The sequence below is a fragment of the Delphinus delphis genome, chromosome 1, assembly GCF_949987515.2.
Source record: "Delphinus delphis chromosome 1, mDelDel1.2, whole genome shotgun sequence".
Taxonomy (NCBI): Eukaryota; Metazoa; Chordata; class Mammalia; order Artiodactyla; family Delphinidae; genus Delphinus; species Delphinus delphis.
Genome location: NC_082683.1, coordinates 99,856,493 through 99,872,194, shown reverse-complemented (window position 1 = coordinate 99,872,194; position 15,702 = coordinate 99,856,493). Strand labels below are relative to the sequence as shown.

At 47.4% G+C, this 15,702-nt stretch overlaps 1 protein-coding gene across 2 annotated transcripts in view; it reads left to right on the top strand.

Moving 5' to 3' along the window:
• Positions 1-3,383, top strand: part of SYT6 (synaptotagmin 6) — a 58,108-nt gene extending 54,725 nt beyond the window's left edge. For both annotated transcript variants that reach the window (XM_069540516.1, XM_060006952.2), the window contains one exon: positions 1,852-3,383. In XM_069540516.1, the coding sequence (XP_069396617.1) occupies positions 1,852-1,923 (72 nt within the window). In that variant the 3' untranslated portion in view covers positions 1,924-3,383. The remainder of the gene's footprint in view (positions 1-1,851) is intronic.
• Positions 3,384-15,702: the final 12,319 nt, after the last annotated feature.

Sequence of the window (15,702 nt, the reverse complement as noted above, 5' to 3'; positions counted from 1 at the left end):
TGAAAGCATTACTAATCATCTTATGTCACCTTCTGGTTAAGAAACACTTGAGTCAGAAGTCACAGTGGGCTCAAAAACCAGGCATTTATTTATGTAAAATATTTCACCAGGGAAACCCTCGCTTGTGATTTCACTCACGTGGATGCTGCAATCAGAGAGACTGCCACCGGAGTTAGGAGTAAGTACCTGGTATGGCACCAAAGAGGTTAGGTTTCTTATTCCATTGTGTGTCTCCTTCTTCTCCTGATGTGGCCAGGTGCAAAGGTGGCCACAGGATGGAGCGGAGGGAACACTGAGTGTGGACGGAGTTAGGAGACCTGGCCTCAGATCCTGGCTCTGCTCCTAACGAGCTGTGCGTTGACTCCTCTGCGTCTTGGTTTTCTTATCTGCAAGAACAAAAGAGCTAGCCTCGATGATCCCCCAGGCCTGCCTCTGGGTTTCGCATGCTAAGATTGCTCAGGCCCAGGTCACGCTATGGTGGTCATCAATACCTGCCTGTCCAGCCTTTGATTACTTGTAAAGATCTTCAGGTTGGCCTGCCCAGTGGGTACTAAGGGACCATGAAGGACCGAGCCTGGGGACAGGTAACAGAGGCTTTCCTAAGAGCCAGGAACATGAAAGCAATCAGCAGGTCTGGGTCTCTTCTCTGTGTTGTGGGTTCCCACAGGAGATGCTGGAAGGGATGGTCTAATCCTTAAGTGGCTCGGCTCTGTCTAGAAAGGGCTGTATTGTGAGGTGTGGGGTGGAGAAGGGACCGCGTCCTTCCCCATCCTACCCCTACACATAACACAGAGGTGTAGTCCACTTCTCCTCAGCCCCATCCCTCCACGTGGAGACCCCAAAAACCCATGAGAAGCAAAAGGGGCTGCACTTCAGGTTCAGAAAGGCCATCTCACCCACGTACCTAACTTCTCTCCCTGGAGCCTTGTCCCACAGGCACCTAGGAGAGTATGGCGTCTCCTCTGCTCACAGAAAGGATGGAGTGAGCAGTGGACACTGACTTGCTTTGAAGTTATACAGTCACCAGACGGCTCTGGAATATTCACAGGGTCAGATCCTTGTCCAGAAAACATGGCTCCAGCTCTGCCTGGCTTTTCAATGTAGAGAAGGGTTCGATGGCCCAAGCGTGGGTCATCCACCCTCAGCCCTCTCCTCACTCCATTACACCTCATTATATCACCATCTTCACAGAGGGGTTAGAGTCGGGCTGAGGGGGTGGCAGCCTGTGAGACAGGAGAGGGAGGAAAAGAAAGGTGGAGGCGCCCGAAAGGGCAGGGGGCTGCCATCTCCTCCCACCTCTTCACAAGTTGAGTGTGAAGTCCCCCGGGAAGCCCTCAGACTGAAGAGGAGAGCCCAGCGCTGAAGTGAGATCAGGGCGTTAGCTGTACGAACAGCTCCCAGACAAATTGCTAAGAATTCATGATTGCAGGATCTTGGCCGTAAGGGCATACTCTGCAGACTGCCTCTTTCGCTGCTCACAAAATCCGATTTTCAGTGTGAAAAATGGCTGAAGCATTCAGAAATGGTCCAGTCATAGCACCTCATTAACTAACACACATGCACGCACGTGCACACACGCACGTGCACACACACACACCTGCACGCATGCATTCCACACGCTAGAGAAAGCTTTCATTATCTCTGCAGCAGGTCTTTTCTAAAAATCAGGCCTTCCAAACTAGAAGCTCGAAAGCTGGTCTCCTTACGTTTTTGCATGGCTAACAGCAAAATTCACGAAAGCTTATGAAAAGCCGGGAAAAGGTGAATTCAGTGCATGGGCCGGATGAGCTTCAAAAGTTGAAATGTACATTCCCTTGGCAACGGGTAAGTGGCTTTTTCTCCTCTCCCCAGTGGCAGGGCCGAGCCGCCAGCTTCGACAGCGAGAGCTCGTGCCCGTCTCCGAGACCACCTCCGACACCCTGAGCTGCACGCTGGCCGGGCCACACCAACGAGACTCAGCAGGGTTCTTTTTGCACTTGTTCAACCGTCTAAACACAGTGTTGTGCAGCAGCGGCGGTAGGGGCAGTGCCTCTCACTGCAGAGTCTTAGCTGCCCCGTGTAGGTCAAGGCCGAGACAATTGTCGTGTGGTCAGATCTGTCTTAGTCTTTTCTGTCTCCCAAGGTGATGTTTTTCTGGTTCTTTCACTTTTTATGGATCTGCTGTCAGGAAGAAAAGAAGAGGAAAAAAAAAAAAAAAAAGAGGGGAGAGCCCTGACATTTGTTCTATTAAATACAGTGTAACATAGTTGTCTTTGAGGGGGAGGTGGTTTGAGTTTCTGAAATTTTGTGTCTCCACTGAACTCCCTAACCCCGGAGGAGAGGGAAGTGGGAGACGGGCAATGGCTACTTTGTTAAGTGGGCCTCAGCGAAGAGCCTTTACAAAGGCTACTGCTTACGACTCTTAGAAGCTCTTTGCTGATGTGACATAAACCGAGATGTGGACTCCTGGCCCCATGTTGAAATTGGGAGCATTCCGAGCTATCTGTGAACCTTCAGCTGGTCGTGCAGGGCTCCTCTCTCCCAGTCCTCGTGAATTGAACATGTCTTGATTCCTCATGGGAACTGAGTCACTTCCTTTAGGAATAATTCTGTTGAAACGAACATGCCCTATGTTTTCTGGCGCGCCACAGTTAATGACCATATTTGTTTGAAAACAAGATCTTTGTTCTCAAAAATAACCTTCTTGTAAAAAAAAAAAAAGGAAGCACATATGTTCTGGAATGATTTCTGCGTTATACCTAGCTTTATAGTTCCATGAAGTATCAAGCAACTGTTTAAAATGCCTAAAGAGATCAAAGAAAAAACTACATAAAATGTTCTTTTCTGAATGGGAAGTTTTGAAATCCAAGGAATAGGTGTAGTCTTTTTATGAACAGTACCTTCTTAATTAAAACCAAGTCAGCTTAAGTCTATTTCAGCCCCCTAGATGCTAGGACAATGTTCATCTTAAACTTTAGTTCTATAGATTATAAAGGACTTTAGTGTTTGTTTCAGTGGTAGTGAAGGATTTTTTTTTTTCCTTTAGATCTCTACCGTAGGTCAAATTCAGTTTAGGAAAAAAGAATGTTTGAACTATTCTGTATTGTAATCGTCCATTTCTGTTGAGTTAATAGTGGCCTTCCCACCAACCCCCTAGAACTAGATTGATTTGCTCCATCTCAGTCTGTATAGCCCTGGTAGATGTGTGGGTGGGTTTTCACTTCAGTTTGTGGCTGTGAAATGCCAATTTCCAGAGCTGTGTGTGTGACTGCTGCTGAAGTCTGCTGAAGAAGCGCTTCCTTCAACAATGGCAGGTCAAGAACTGTTCACATACCTTGTGTCTCACTCTTTACATATGTCACATGCTTTAGGAGCAGCGATTCAATAAAGTAACCCTTGTTTTAAGCCAAGTTATCAGGTTTCTGTGCTGATATAACTTTGGGTAGTGTCTCCTAAGTCCTAAAAATGACCAGATTGGGCAGGAGGTAACAGGATATCGTGGCAAAAGAAGTTTGCATCTTAAAACAATGGAGATAAACTGAGAATTCACCCTGTACTGAGCTTTAGGCTAGGGGCTAATGTGTCATTGGTGTAAAGATAAGTCTTGTGACTGACAGGCCTTCCCAGTCAAGTGGCCTTGTGGCTGGATGTTCTCTTGAGAGAAGAAGAAACTCAAGGTCATGACAAGACTTCCAACAGGCCATGAACTTCATTCTGTTTCTTGACTCTAGAATGATCCCATCGAGATGGCCATCTCAATCATTGGGCAGGTGCTGGGGGTCCTGTAACTATGAAGGGGGCATTGACTTTCCAGCCTCATAGGGAGCCCAGAAATTAGTGCGAGGGGTTCCTTCCAGAAGTGAGCTTGAAACGCATGTCCAGCTGTCATCTTCAAACCTGTAGGCAGATGGGGAGGACTGAGAAGGGAATAGGATGAGTGCGAATCATGGAAGAGTCACTGCTCTGAGGCATTCCTTTCATGTCCAAGCAGCCACCTCACACGAGTGAGCCTCCCAGCGGCTGTGAAAAATCATTTCCTGAGCAGATTATGGTTAGCCTCCACACCACCCTGACCGACCGCTACCAGTCCCGCTACGGCAGTTTTAGTAAACATCTACAGGCTGGGGAGCCCACGCCAGGGAGGCTCTCAGCTCCTGGACCCCCGCCTCCAGCATCCTCAGGCGAGACTAGTCCTCAACCCAAAGCATGAATGGAACCTGAATTTCTGCCCATTTCGTTGTCTACCCTGATCTCTCTCCCTCAAAGATGAGCATAAAATGGTTACAAGTTGCGGAATAAAATGAAATACAAGGTTGATTCATTTGTCAGCTTCCTCTGCCACGAGTAACCTCTTTCTTGGGTTGGTGATATGGGCTTCGCTGAAGTCATGATAACCAGGGCCTTTTGTACATCGATGTGTTTCTGAAAGTGCAAAGTTCCCTTTATGGAGCAGTGTTTCTAGGCTGAAGAATGCTTCTCCCCTCCCCTTCCCTCCCCTTACACTCAGGATGCAATTAATTGCATCGTCATTTAAAAAAGTATGCTGTTAGTTACTGCTTTGTGTCGCCCCACCCTTGTCACAGCCTGGAGTTTTTATTCAATTAAATCTCCTCTTGCCCGTTTCTCTTATCATCGTACATTCCTGAGGTCTAGCAGTCAGCACACACACAGGACACTGGAAAGCTTTTCTTTGTAATCTGTGTTTCACATAGATAACCACTTCCCTTCAATCAAGGTACAGTGGAAGGGCTTGTTCATATTTTATTCTGCCCAAGGAATACCTGTGTACCCCGGAAGGCTGGAATCCACCTGTTTTGTCAGGTTTGTAGCTCACAGGGCATTTGGTACACGGGGCTCTGCTGTTTTCTCAGCTGTTGAGCTCAACAAGCAGCCGCTCCAGATGCTGAAGCTTCTCTAGGGAAGGGGTCACACACTCATACTGGGAAAGCGCAATGCTTTCGCCTACCGCGAGAGGAATCCTGCTAATTCTCATAAAACGCAACTTGAGAAAATCCTGTTGCAGACTGGAAAATTAAAAGAAAAACAAAAACAAAAACATTCTAACTTAATAGAATATCCTCTCTGCTCACCCCCAGCTTTTAATTAATTTAGAAAGCAACCCATAGAGTAGAGAGTGGAAGGTACTCTCTCTTCCTGCACATCTGCATCTGAATTACTGGCACTCCACAGTGAGAAGACACCAAGGGAGCCAAACTGCTGAGACAAGCACTCTGCTGCCCAAAGATGCAGCTTCCTCTTGCTTCTGACTTCCCATCAGGTCACCCACCAGCCACCAGGATCTGCCGCTGTGCTAGTCACATCTAGAGCAGATCAGCCATCAGGGTAAATGCGTCTGGCTGGCTGGGCTGGGTTATACAGCAGTAACAACATTCAGATTTCAGCGACTGAAAACAACAAAGGCTTATTTCTTATTCATGCTATATGTTCATCACAGGTCGGCAAGGCGGGGCTCTGCTCATCGGATTGATTCAGGGGAACTCAGGATGACAGAGCAGCCAACATCTCAGACATTGCCAGTTGCCACGCCCGAGGGTAAGAGCACTCGGAAGGGTCTCATCCCGGCCTCAGTGCTCTGGCCCAGAAGGAATATATGTCACTTTCCTTCACAGTTCATTGCCCAGAACTACTCATGTGACCTCCAAAACATAAGGGGTTCAAGCTCCCAGAGGAAGAAGAAGTAGAAATATTTGGTCATCAGGACTTGGTAGGACCACAGTGAACTTCACAGACCCGTGAAGGGTGACAGCCACTGAAGGGCTGATTCCGAGAAACCAATAAAGGGAAACTGTGGTCTATTCATTTTTGAATGAAATCAAGGACTGTACGTTGAGTCACACAGCTATATATTGGGCCACACACCTGTGCTAGCCTCAGGCTTGAATCTTGCCCACAAAAAGCTTTTTAGTCTAGTAACTTGGTAACATAAGTAACTCTAGTCCAAGGTAGAAAGTGGTAAATGCAGGAAGGGAGGTGAAATAAAAGGCTACAGAAGTCCAAGAAAGAATACCACAGCTCTGCAGATGGAGTGACAGCTCGAGGAAGAAGGGGCCCCTGATCTAGACCTTTTAAGGATGGGTAGGCGTTGGGGATGTGGAAGTTGTGGGGAGGGGGCACATTCCAGGCTGAGGGGTCCATACACGTGAAGACCCAGAGCTGAGGAATTCCGAGGGCTGCCAAGCCACCTGCATCCAGAGGAGACAAAGGAGCCCCCTGAACCACTGCCCCCTTGCTTGCACTGCTCTTCCCAGACAGAATGCTGGACTTCTGCCCAAGAAGCGCTCCTTTCCCCTACCCTGGTCCCTGCGTACTTCTTGTCAGCTGCCTCCACTGGGAAACAGACTTGCTGCCCACCCCCCATTGGAGGCTAGGCTTCTGCTCCCAAAAGGGCTGATCACCTGGAACTTCAAAACTTGCCTGCATCTGAGACTTAGCCCAGCTGCCACACCTCATCCACTTACCCAGTCTTACCTCCTCAGGCTATTTCTCAGCGACAAGCCACTCGGGACTTTATGATTTGTCCTGTCCTGCTCTGCTCCTCTTTGAAGTAAGCCCTATCCTCGTGTCTGATCTTCTAGCTCAGGGAACAGGACTGGCCTCTCCCTGGCTTTCCTCTGGCTGGGTCACAGCTGCACCCCCCGCACAGCTGTGGCAAGCCCATTGGGAGAGACTGGAGACGAAGAGACCAGCAGGCAGTTGCAGTGGTCCAGTCGAAAATGGACCAAGGGCTGGGCTAGCATAGGCAGTGCACAGGGAAACAAGGGCACATGCACAGGATGTGGTGATCACAGGTGGAAAACACCACAGAGCTGACAGCTGAGCAAATCTGGAAGAAGGGAGAAGGAAACGGGATGCAAAGTTGTTGGTTTTACACTTGAGGCACCAGAAGAATGATGGTGCCTTCCGAGGGAACCAGAAACTCAGCAGAACAAGAAAAAAACTGATGAGTCCAGTTTGGGCCCAGCTGAGTTTGAGATGCTGGAAGGATGTCTAGCAGGCAGCTGCAGTCCAACATGCTACTCGGCTGAGAGGTCAGGCATGAGATGTTAATGTATAGAAAGCTTACACACCAAAATGAGATGTGAAGACAGGAGGCTGACGCTGCCACGCCAATACAAGGAGAGTCTCAAAGAGATGTTCTTCAGGACCTATAAACATTGAGAGGTCAAGGAGAACAGAAGTGATGTGAATAATAATGGAGGTGTCCCCAAGTGAAGCTAATCGATGAAAATGCTAATGAACAAAAACATCAATCAAGGGCTTCATAAAATACTTCTTCATAACAAGTTAATCCAAAATGCTTAAACGTAACTTGACTCACTAGTCTATTTTCACCCACATTTGCAGGGACCCACCTCTTTTTTTGCCACTTCAGCTATGCTCTTGCCTTTTTTTTTTAAATTATAGTAAAATATACATATCATAAAATTTACCATTTTAACCATCTTTAAATGTACAGCTCAGTGACTTTAAATGTATTCACATTTTTGTGCAACTATCGCTGCCATCCATCCACAGAACTTTTCTCATCTTGCAAAACTGAAATTCTACACCCATTATTTAGCAGCCCCACCACTCCCTCTCTCCAGCTGCTGGCAGCCATAATTCCGTTTTCTGTCTGTAAATTTGACTACTCTAGGTACCTCATAAGAGTGGAATCATATGATGTTTATTCTTTGTTATTTTATTTATTTTTTGGCTGCACCACACAGCTTGCACAATCTTAGTTCCCTGACCAGGGATTGAACCTGTGCCCCCTGCAGTGGAAGTGTGGGACCCTAACCACTGGACGGCCAGGGAATTCCCATGACGTTTATTCTTCATCCTGGATTATTTCGCTTAGCATAATGTCCTGAAGGTTCATCCATGTTATAATACGTGTCAGAATTTCCTTCCTTTTTAAGGCTGAGTAATAGTCCATTATATGTATGTACCATATTTTGCTTTCTATTCATCCACAGTGGACATTTCACCTTTTGGTTATTGGAATAATGCTGCTATGAACGTAGGTGCACAAGTGTCTCTTCGTGTCCTTGATTTGATTTCAATTTTGAGGGGGCATATACCCAGAAGTGGAATTGCTGTATCACGGTAATTCTATTTTTAATACTTTGAGGAACCATCATACTATTTTCCATAGCAGCGGCACCATTTTACATTCCCACAAGCAGTGTACAAAGATTCTAATTTCTCTATATCCTCACCAATAATTGTTATTGTTTGATTTTTTGATGGTAGGCATCCTAATAGGTATGAAGTGGTATCTTGTTGTGGTTTTGATTTGCATTTTCCTAATGATTAGTAACACTGAGTATCTTTTCATGTGCTTATTGGCCCTCTGTATATCTTCATTGGAAAAATGTCTATTCAAGTCCTTTGCTTATTTTTGAATTTTTGCTGTTGTCCTTATTAAATTTTAAGAGTTCTTTATGTATTCTAGATATTAACCCCTTATCAGATTTATGATTTGCAAATATTGTCTCCCATTTTGTGGGCTGCCATTTTACCCTGTTGATCATGTCCTTTGATGAACAAAAGTTTTTAATTTTGATGTCATCCAGCTTTTCTAGTTTTTCTTTTGTTACCTGTGCTTTTGGTGTCATACTCAATAAATCATTGCCAAATCCAATATCATGATGATTTCCCCCAGTGCTTTCTTCTAAGAGTTTTATAGTTTTACCTCTCATACTTAGGTCTTTGATCCATTTTCAGTTAAATTTTGTATAGGCTGTGAGGTAAGGGTTCAAATTCATTCTTTTATCATGTGGCTATCCAGCTTTTTCCTACATCATTTGTTGCCAAGACTGTCTTTTCCCCATTGAATGATCTTGGCACCCTGTTGAAAATCATTTGACAATATATGTGTGGATTTATTTCTGGGCTCTCTATTCTGTTTCATTGGTCTATAGGTCTGTCTTTATGTGAGTACCACACTGTTTTGATTACTATAGCTTTGTAGTAAGTTTTGAAATCAGGCAGTGTAAATTCTCCAACTGTGTCCTTTTTCAAAATTATTTCTGGCTCTTTGGGGTCCCTTGAGATTCCATGAATTTTAGGATGAATCTATTTCCAAAAAAAAAAAAATCATTGGGACTTTGATGGGGATTACATTGAATCTGTAGATTGCTTTGGGTAGTATTGGTAGAGATCCAACTCTTAAGGACACTGATTACCCACAAATGCCATTTGCTGACAATCTGTCCACAAATTCATCCTCACCTCTGGGGTTCCTACTTCTAAACACATGTTGTGATCCTTGGTGCAAGACCAAGTCATGGAGTTCAAACCAGCTAACTAGACCTTTTACACTAAACTCAACTCTTGCCAAGTTTCTGTAGAAGTCACCTCCCACAACTGCAAATGTCCTGGCACAACTCCCAACCTGCTGACCAAACTCAACCCTATAGCCCAGTTTCTTTTTCCTGCCCACTCAGTTCCAGAACACTCAAGAACTTCAGTTGGACTCATTCCCATGAATGAAGAAGGCTCATCTGCTTCTGCATGCACATAGGTATTCACTCAACAAACATGTGTTGAGCAGCTAGTATATATCGGGTAACATGCTAGGGCTGAGGGCACACAAATTAATAATAACTAAGGAACACAAAACATTTCCTATATGCCAGACACTGTTTTAATTCTTTACATCCATTATATCACTTAATTCTTCCTCTAGCCCTAAGAGGTTAAGAAACTTGCCCAAGGTCACACAGCTGAACCCAGATATCTAAATCCCAGAGCTCACATGCTTAAGCACGATGCCAAGCTGTCTTCTAACAAAACATAGCTCTTCAAGGAGCTCACAATTCAGAGGAGGAGATAGACACAAAAATAGAAAATTATTCTACAATATGGTAAGGGCAATGCTAGAGATACACTAGAGATTTAAGGCATCCTAGAGAAGGATTTCCTACCCCAGCCATCTATGCATATCCCCTTCATGGCGCATCCCAAATGTACCCTCTGAGAGCCCAGCCTCATCCCTTCCTGGAGACAGCCCTACAACAACCTCTTTGTGAACCCTCAGTCACGCATACTAACTTGATTCCCTACATCAGTTACTCCTCTAGGAACAGCTAAAGACTTGGGGAGTCTGCCCATCACACCCAACCCCAGCCAGTCAGCCCATAAATGTGTTCTATGTTGGACAATACAAGGAAGAGTGAAGGCTGTAATTCAGCAGCTCTACTGGAAAGCAGTGTTGAGCACAGTCAAGGGTTCATCACTCTACCATGTGCAGCTCTGAACAAAGCCTGTGCCATTAGACAGGATGAGAAGGGAAACTGATGATGAGCTGCCATGGGAGAGGACAGACAGAAGAATTCAGAGGGTTCAGAGGAAGCCTGGAAACTCAGGAATGCACACAGGCTAGCTCTGCCTTCTTGTATCTCTTTCCTTTCAGAACCAGAGTGGTGAGTCTCCTCCTACAGGGATCTCAGCTGAGGACGAGTAACTCACGGTAAATTAGTCCTGGGGGTAGGAGTGGGGAGGTATGTGACTCTTTTCCCCAGGTGGCTCTTTTTCTGCACAGATTGGGGAAGTTTGGTGACACATCAGGAATTATCCAGAGAGACACAGAGCGCCAACGTGGGCAGGAGCCTCAGGCATACTGAGACATGTAGCAGTTCTTTTCTCTGTGGCTTCACCTTGCAATCTGTGCCTGAGTCAGGTTTGTGAGGCCCCTTCAGTCTGGAGCAATAAGGAATGAAAACTCGTGGCTAGAAATTCTAAGTGTTTTTGGAAACGTGAGTCCCTGAGATGACAGAGGACTTGCTAATCATGGCGGAAAGGGCTATGGCCCTTTATACCATGGTCTTTCATCTCCCTGGAGAAATTACTGACAATGACACACTGTAGTTAAAATGGATTGTGAAATCAAAGGGCCAGACGAGCTTCAGACACTGTCATCCTTCAATTACCAGGAACTTTCTTTCCCAAATGATCCAAATATACGTGACTTGCTATGCAGAGAAGTTCTTCCTGTAACCCCTGGTCTCGAACCTGGAGCTGCCCTTATGCTCCCAGGGGCTCTCTCCCTGGCAATGAAGCAGGGGGTAGAACTATATTCTCCAGTCTTTCAATCCCAGCAGCTACCTGTTTCCTGCCAGATTTGCCTTGTGAGGGTGGATTCAACTCTCTGACCCCAGTATATCTGGAAAACTCAAGAACCTAGAACCAGAAGATGTGGGTTAAGTCCTGCCTTCTCAAGCTTCTCCAGGCTACCCTGGGCGGATCACATAACCTCTCTGAGCCTCATTTCCTTCATCTGTAAAACAGGGGTGTAGTTGCTTTGATGGCAGTGGTCAGGCTCCACCTCGATCTGCATCCTGAGAGCTTACTGCAGCACAGCGGCCTGGACCCTCTCCTTTTCCCTTGAAGACCTGTCACTTTCACAACTGAGTGACCTGAGAACAAAGGGGATAAGCCAATGTACTGCTCTTAAGCTTGGAGAGGGTGGGAGGGAGCAGGGAGGGGGAATGTAAGGAATAAATCAAGTGGCTATGTAATTAATTTAGAATAACTTAAGCACTGAACGTTGAAAATTTCGGAAACAAAAGTGGTGACCTTTAGTTAATGTGTCAGTCAATACCTCACTCATTGCAGCTGTCTTTTTAAATGTCAAATCTCTCACAATCCCTTTTCCTTGCAGCTGGAAGGCTCATGCTAACAACCACCACCAATTCTGGTTGATACCCAGTAGGTCAGCACGGGCACATAATTTCAGAAGTGGGAGGTCCTAGAGGCTGCAGGAACAGTAGACAATGCCTGTCACCCCCAGAGAGCTGGGCACCGCAGCTGCTTCCCCAGGGTCCCCCACTGATCCATTCTCCTGGCCCTTCACCCATCTGTGGCCGTCAACCCCAAAAAGCACACAGGGTGTCCACAGCAAGAGAAGACAGTCAGTGTGTTGTCATGTCCATCCTCCATTTGTGCCTCCTCAAACTTCTCAGAACTTGAAAGTTTTCAAGAGAAAACCTTAGCTGAACTCCAGGGAGAGAGAAAGCCAAGAGCCGGTTGCTCCAGAGAACTCCAGGCTCAGGAATTTCCATTCCGAGCTGATTGGCCCTTGGTTCGGTCCTCTATAAATACCGGATACAGCTTCAGAAGCAAACCAGGGAGAACGAGCCAGCTGGGTTTTCACTTTGGGGAGAAAAACGTGAAGCCAAGTGGCACGGATCAGTTTTCATCCCCAACTCCATGCCTGCCCCCCGGAGTGAGCTTCCCCACATTCAGCCACAGCTGAGCAGCCAGTCTCTTCGACCTCACCGGCTGCCGCCAAGGTGCAAGGAGGAGGGGCAACTCAAACCCAAACGGAAAACCAGCTGGTGTTCAACCAATTTGGAAGTTTAAGTGGCCTAGGCGGATGAGAAAGTTCCAGCAAGTCCAGCTCATTTAGCAGAGTGCAGTTTCTGGCTCGAGGAGCAGAGGAGGGCCATGGTGTTCTAGACTGCCTGGGGAGCAGGGCATGGGAAGCCAGCACGGGGCAAGCGGTTAACAGCTCAGCCTTGGCCAAGCCCAGCTGCACAGGGAGGACACGGTGACATGTCAGAGGAGGGGCTCCCCTTCTACTGCCCTGTTGCAGCCCGCTTGTGCGAGAGTCCATGCCAGCCCCTCAGGGAAGCCAAACGCACAGGTGCTCCACCGCCAAAGTGTACCCCACTTAGAGCAGAGCCAAAGCTCGTGAACACTCGCCTCCACTGTCTCCTCGCCAGTACGCAGAGCCAATGGCTTGTTAAAGCAAGTGTTCCCACTCCATCTCTGTGGCTCCCGGATAGAGTGCCTCCTGCACCATCAGCTCTCCCTCCTTGAGGTTCTCCCCTTACCTGACTCTGGTCTCCTTCATAGGATCCTGTTTTGCATCCATCCCAACTCTTATACCAACATCCCTAGAAGGGAGAAGGCCCCCAGGCCCAGTGCTTGGCATCTCTCCACCTCTCCACCCTCTCCCTGGACAATTTCACCCACCGCCAACTCCACGTCACCTACCACCTCCGTGCCGATGCTGGTCCACATCCCAGAGCCCATGACCCTTGGAGCACCAGACCCAAACTGCCACCTGCCACAGACAAGGCCCTCCTGCTGCAGCATAAACCCAGGATTTCCCAAAGCAAACTTCTCCCTCGGCTGTCTGTGAACTTCAGCATTATCCTGCTGGTTTGATCCTCGACTCCCAGCTCTCCCCACATCAGTGAACACGATCGGACCCTTTTTCTTGTCCAGCTCCCCCTGCTGCCCTGCATGTCCAGGCGCCCCATCATGGTGGGCCTGCAAGAGAGGAAGCACCTACGGCCAGAAGCTAGAGGACACACGAGCCTAGACCAGAGTCAAGTACCCAGATTCAGAACACAAGCGTGTGGTTCAGGAAACAGTTTCTAGAAAACCAAGCGTCATGGTAATACGGATGGTCTCCAGCAGTGGCTCTCAAACTTTACTGTGCATTCGAACCACCTGGAAACCTTGCTAAAAATGTAAATCATTATCACAGGGATTCTGATGCACCAGACCTGGGGTGGAGCCTAGGAATCTGTATTCCAACAAGCTGGCGGATGATCCTGATGCTGGTAAAGTCCGAGCCCGTGCACGGAGGACCGTTTGGTCCCAGAATTAGAGATTGGCTTTACCTGGCGTGGGACAGCTGTTCCTAATCAAGAAGACCCTGACCCAGACCCACCTCATAGGGTGATTGTGCTCTGAATTCCTGAATTCCACACAGTGGGCAGTCACAGAGGGCCGCATTCATGGGAAATCTTGGGGTGGGATTATGCCCCCCACCACGTATCTGTCTGGCAGCCCCAAGGGCAGCACACTGTCAACCTGAACAGGAAGGGGTGTTAGCAGCAAAAGTACCCACTCTGGAAACTCTGCCCAGTGCCCCCACCACCAATATTGCAATTCAGTCCCAAGTACAGCAGGGCAAGCCATCTGCTTCCTATTCCACACCCTTGCTCTGTCACCACAGAGCAAAAGCAGAGACAGAGAGGTTGATCATGACTGAGAGCATCTGCTCTAAATCAGGCTGACCACAGGCTGGGCACGGACACAGGAGGTGGTGGCAGAGTGCCATCCAGAGCCCCTCCGTCCACCCTGCTTCCTAACCCAATCTTTGCCTTCTGATAGTCAACAAGCATTGCCTAGGCTCCAAGGGACAGGTACAGGAGAATTTTAGGAAGTAGACTCTATGTGATCAGGGATTGATTGGAGCATACGTTAAAAGATAAGGTGGAATATTTCAAAAAGAGTCATGTAGCACAATGTTCACTGCAGGTCTATTTACAATAGACAGGACATGGAAGCAACCTAAGTGTCCATCATAGGATGAATGGATAAAGAAGATGTGGCACATATATACAGTGGAATATTACTCAGCCATAAAAAGAAACGAAACTGAGTTATTTGTAGTGAGGTGGATGGACCTAGAGTCTGTCACACAGAGTGGAGTAAGTCAGAAAGAGAAAAACAAATACCGTGTGCTAACACATATATATGGAATCTAAAAAAAAACAAAAGGTTCTGAAGAACCTAGGGGCAGGGCAGTAATAAAGATGCAGATGTAGAGCATGGACCTGAGGACACAGGGAGGGGGAAGGGTAAGCTGGGACGAAGTGAGAGAGTGGCATGGACATATATACACTACCAAAGGTAAAATAGATAGCTAGTGGGAAGCAGCCGCATAGCACAGGGAGATCAGCTCGGTGCTTTGTGACCACCTAGAAGGGTGGGATAGGGAGGGTGGGAGGGAGACGCAAGAGGGAGGAGATATGGGGATATATGTATACGTATAGCTGATTCACTTTGTTATACAGCAGAAACTAACACAACAACGTAAATCAATTATACTCCAGTGAAGATGTTAAAAAAAAAGGCAAGGTGGAGGCCTAGGATCGCTAGTCCCACCCGCTGATCCCATGCATTGAGCCTGAGGATAGAAGGTCAACAGAGCCCCAGTTTTTCTGCCCATGAGAAAATGTCTTGAGATGCCCCCCAAGCTCCCAACCTCCTGCTGGAGAACTCCACGTGGATGACTGTAGGCCCCTCAAACTCTGTATCCCACTCTCTGCTGACTCCTCCCTTGGAGTCTGCCCCCCTCCCTTGGTGAATGCACCACTGATGGTCTCATCCCCAGGCCCAGGGCCTCTGAATCACCTTCTCTCTTTTCCTCCCTCTCCTCTGCCCCACTCCCTCACAGGTCCTGTCCATTGCACCCACAGACTGTCTCCCACCTATCCCTGCCTTTTGGAAAGCGCAGCCCTGCCTAAGCTCAGTCCCCCGACTTTGGCCCAGGAGACTGTGGGCATTTACTAAGGGGTCTGCAGATCTCTGCTCTTTGACCTCTCTCGATGCCCTTGGTCCCCAACCCGGCACTTTCAGATTATCTATGGATCTTCAATATTTAAAGGAACTACTAGAAACTGTACATTTACCTCAATACAGCCTCACAGATGTTAATAAACAGAATTTGTTAAATGGCCCAAATCAAACTGTGAGATCTATGGAGGTAAATTAAGGAAAGGGGTTTCCTCGTGGTGAAATGTTGGGAGCAAACCCACCTTCACACAGTCCCAGTTAGCTATCTCTCTGAAACAAAGATCTGATGTCACGTCTCTTCGGCCACCCACTCCCATTCCTTCAGACTCCCTACCGGAGCATTCAAGTCCAGTGCCATGTTCCCCTCTCTCCACACAGGCTGCATTTCCCAAACAACTA